The 4,000-nt window shown below is 42.0% G+C and overlaps 1 protein-coding gene and 1 long non-coding RNA gene across 3 annotated transcripts; one reads left to right on the top strand and one right to left on the bottom strand.

Annotated features, from left to right (window-relative positions):
• The first annotated feature begins 41 nt into the window (after positions 1-41).
• LOC134197984 (oncoprotein-induced transcript 3 protein-like) lies at positions 42-1,045 on the top strand. The gene is made up of 4 exons (XM_062667333.1): positions 42-224; positions 289-429; positions 489-732; positions 794-1,045. Exons 2-4 carry the CDS (start codon positions 330-332, stop codon positions 888-890), a joined length of 441 nt encoding a protein of 146 aa, XP_062523317.1. The 5' UTR covers positions 42-224; positions 289-329; the 3' UTR covers positions 891-1,045.
• A 978-nt stretch (positions 1,046-2,023) lies between these two features.
• LOC134197985 (uncharacterized) lies at positions 2,024-2,420 on the bottom strand. Of its 2 annotated transcripts, XR_009972726.1 has the most exons (3): positions 2,349-2,420; positions 2,215-2,290; positions 2,024-2,145 (listed from the first exon to the last, which is right to left on the bottom strand). It is a non-coding gene; the product is annotated as an uncharacterized LOC134197985 (long non-coding RNA). The 2 variants fall into 2 exon arrangements; XR_009972725.1 differs by having other exon boundaries at positions 2,024-2,290.
• Positions 2,421-4,000: the final 1,580 nt, after the last annotated feature.

Raw genomic sequence — 4,000 nt, 5'->3', positions numbered from 1 at the left:
TACACCTCACTTGTTGACACTTGTCTTGCGACATACAGGTAATGGCAAATGTATTGGTCCTGACACTTGTCAGTGTGACGATGGTTGGAGTGGACCACAGTGTACTGACTTTGACTGTAGCTTTGACAACAGAAGTGGTAACTGCTCTTTCAATGGCAATTGTACGGCACTAGGAGTTTGTGCTTGTAACTCTGGCTATTGTGGAAATGACTGTCAATACCCAGGTAAATGATAATGTACAGTTGTATCTACTCAAACAGCTACACAATCACAAATTTGTTTCTTCAGTAATAAATGAGTGTGATGGCATTGCGAGCAACACTACCATCATGCCTCCCTGTGATCAAATCTGCATTGATACTTGTGAATCCTATCAATGTGTCTGCTCAGCTGGTTATATCCTGAATGATGACAAAGTAACCTGTCAAGGCAAGTTGTGTTCCATATCATCGTTACCCCTATACTTATGCTTCAAATACTATCTCTAGACATTGATGAGTGCAATACAACTGTCTTTGCCATTCGTCTCAACAACTGTGAACATTTGTGTTTCAACACTCCAGGATCCTACTACTGTACTTGCACAACAGGTTATCAGCTTTCAGATGACAAAGGCTCTTGCATAATCAAGACTGATGGTATCTCTCAAACCATTCTAATTGGAGCTATTACTGGAGGTGTAGTTGGGCTGGTGTTATTGTTCCTCGCAATTGGATTTGTATACAGTCAACGGTATGTACTACACATAAAATGTGTAACACAATCAAATATCAAAATCTTTCTATTTTTGCAGCAGAAAGAAAAAACAGGGTAAAATCAAGATCACTGCACCTGCGATCAAGATGACTGCACCTGCTTCACGTACTACAAATGAGTATGTAGACATATAAAGACCCCGACAATGTCGTGATATAATGACATACATAATGAGGGACAAAAGCGCATGCATACAAAACATAGCACTTCACCTTTTAATATAATGACTCGATATAACGACACTGATATATGCACAAGAGTACAAAGACGCATAGGAGACTAGAAATCTCCTTCGATTTACCGACATCCAGGTCATGCAGCTAGCCTCCCGTATGCACACATTTGGCCACATAATGCAGGCGTGAAGGAACAGCTGTTGCGCGCTTTGTCTGCATATATGGCTGCACATGAACCTGGATGGTTCTAACCCGAGGACTATTTAGCTACAAGTAGAAGTTTACATTGCATGAGCATGTACAGTACAATATACATGCCATCTTAATTAAGATAAATCACACTCGTTACTCTGGCCACTCCACACAGAAATGAAACCACGTGTGTTATTCAGGTTCCCACCCACACAGATTTGATATAGTGACCCGTGATATAATAACACCAAATCGCCCATCCTGAGCATGTCGTTATATATCGAGGACTGACTGTGTATAATTTAAACTACACTGTATTGATCGATAGTCTACCACTGAAATAGTACATCAAGATTTCTAAGCACTATTTGTGCTTATAATGCTACAACTGAATATCATCATGCCGTTGTTGTCATTGCTTGGTATAATGCATTTGTTCTCATTCTAATCTTCCGCTTAAAATTGAAATTCATTACACCATAACTATCTAGCCTCGGCCCCATTCGCCTCGCTCCTCTGTGCAGCGCTCACACGTCACATGACTAGGCTTACGTCACAGCCTCACTCGTTGCAGCGAGGACTATCAGTTCTTTGACACACCTCTTGCCAGCTAAACTAAGTAATGGCCAATGACTTGTTATACATGGGTACTACCTAGTACTGTTGAAGAGTCTTCGTGCAACCGGGACAATAACAGCCATCGAGATGCCAGTGTTGAGAGCCAAGCATCGACGATTATGAGTACAGTATGAATGCAGCAGGCTGTGCCATTTCACCACATGTCTATTTCAGCAAATTAATTAAATATCTAGCACGCACGTGTGTTGTTAACAAAACACAGTCCACAGTCGGATCCCCTTATAGCAGACACAAAGCAGATCGACAAAAAGACCAAGCAGTAAAGCCAATAGATATCACATACATCAAGACATTACAGCTCAGTCTACTATCATGTCTAGTTAATTAACTTTAGTCAAGTGTGCATGTGTTCGATCTCTCTATCACCTTCAACCTCTAGACACTAATAATTAATTGACAATGCTTTGCAACACCCAATTCTATTCTACTATTCGCTAAAACGTGCAAATACCTTAATTGTTCATCCTGACCGTCAAAAGTTTGCTGGCGTGCTAGATACACATTTCACTGCCCTAGATCAGTGAATTCTACAGGAAATACTGGCATTGTTGCCAACACTCTAATGCCTGCCTAAATCAAACGTACCTTGTGAAAATCTGTGCACACAATAATTCAGGGCGTTCAATTGCCGTCCAATTGCCGTCAGCAAGAACTTATCCGGGCATTAGTAGCGCGCACTACCCTTTTATACAGTTGATATCAACCATATATTAATTTTCAGTAGATCATTAGATTGCATTGTGGGGAGTTTCATGGTCTTTGGAAAAATCTAGTCAACGACAGCAATTTGAAAGGTGAAGTGAACTACACAAATCAATTCATGTTAACTCTCAAGCTCTAGCTAACTGCATGTGTTGCTCCATTATGTCTAGCTCTTGTCTTACGCCAACACAGCAAGCAACAATATACTGCCCTAATTAATTAATTAAAATTAATTAGAAGGGAACTCGCACGCAAAAACAAGTTGCTCTTGAAAAATAGCCTTGCTTTCGAGAAGTTCAACGTAATTACAGGAGAAATCGCTTTTCGAATGCTCCCAGATGAAGAAGGTGCGTGAGGCATGTGGATCGGATCGTTTTGTATTGGAAAAATCTCGATTAGCGCAATGCGACTCTCTACATCAAATCGCTTGATTGGAGACAACACTTGATTGAAACTTCACTGTGAAGTAGGTGCAGCTTAATAGCGATGAGAGGAAAACGCTGGAGGCATTCGTTATCTATGACTTGTCATGCGCGTAGGTCTGGAACCTCGAGGATACATCGGATCAACTTCCGCTTTGACGTTAGTGCTGTAAAAAGATTGGAACAGGTAGGAAACTATAACTCTCTTACATCTGTCATAACCCTAACCCTAACCCGCTTACTAGCTCTGCTTTGAAATCTCTCTCAAAGCAATCCGACTGAAAATGAGGGAGGACGCTTACTCTGGAATGTGGTCCGACTGCATGCCTCCCTATTAGCCTCGAACGCAGAATCCACTCTCTCAACCACGCTCGATCGAATGGAAATCTGAACAGACTTCTTTCTCCGTTCCGGGCACGTTTACGACAAACTTTACAAGTCAACGGCATTATGAACGCTAGATATGTCAAATCGGAGTTAGAAAACTTCAGATCGACTAGAAGAGACGTAAATTAAGAGAACACCGCAAAGCGGAAGTTGGTGAAGTGTTTCCTCGGAGTTCCAGACCTACGCGCATGAGAAGTCATAACGAATGCCTCCAGTGTTTTTCTCTCATCGCGACAAAACTACACCTACCTCACAGTGAATGTGAATGTTCAAGTGTTGTCTCCAATCAGGCGATTTGATATAGAAAGTTGCGTCGCGATCCAGGTCGACTTCCAGTGACGTCATACCTCGCGCGCATCGTCGTCTGGGGGGGCATTCGAAACGCTATTTCTCCTTTACGCAGTCGCTTTGGCTGGTAGGGTGTACCGTTGAAATTCTTGAAGACAAGGCTAGCAACTTGTTTTTGCATGCGAGTTTCCCTTTAGACGTAGACACTAATAATAGTTTTTCAGTCAAGTGAATCCGCACATAGTGTCTTGCAACAGAGTCGTTTTGCTGCATGGTACCGACGTGTCTATATTATACTGAGATCAAGTGTATTCAATACATCCTAATCGTTGCAGGACCACCGGGCACAGGAAAGATGGCGCTTTGCAGAGCTTTAGCTAAAAAACTTGCCATTTGTTTCAGAGACAGGTGGAAACAGTTTGCATATGACCTTCACCC

This window comes from Corticium candelabrum, unplaced genomic scaffold (genome assembly GCF_963422355.1).
Source record: "Corticium candelabrum unplaced genomic scaffold, ooCorCand1.1 SCAFFOLD_122, whole genome shotgun sequence".
Taxonomy (NCBI): domain Eukaryota; kingdom Metazoa; phylum Porifera; class Homoscleromorpha; order Homosclerophorida; family Plakinidae; genus Corticium; species Corticium candelabrum.
Note: the sequence above shows the minus strand (reverse complement) of the source record. Positions and strands in the feature narration are given on the sequence as shown.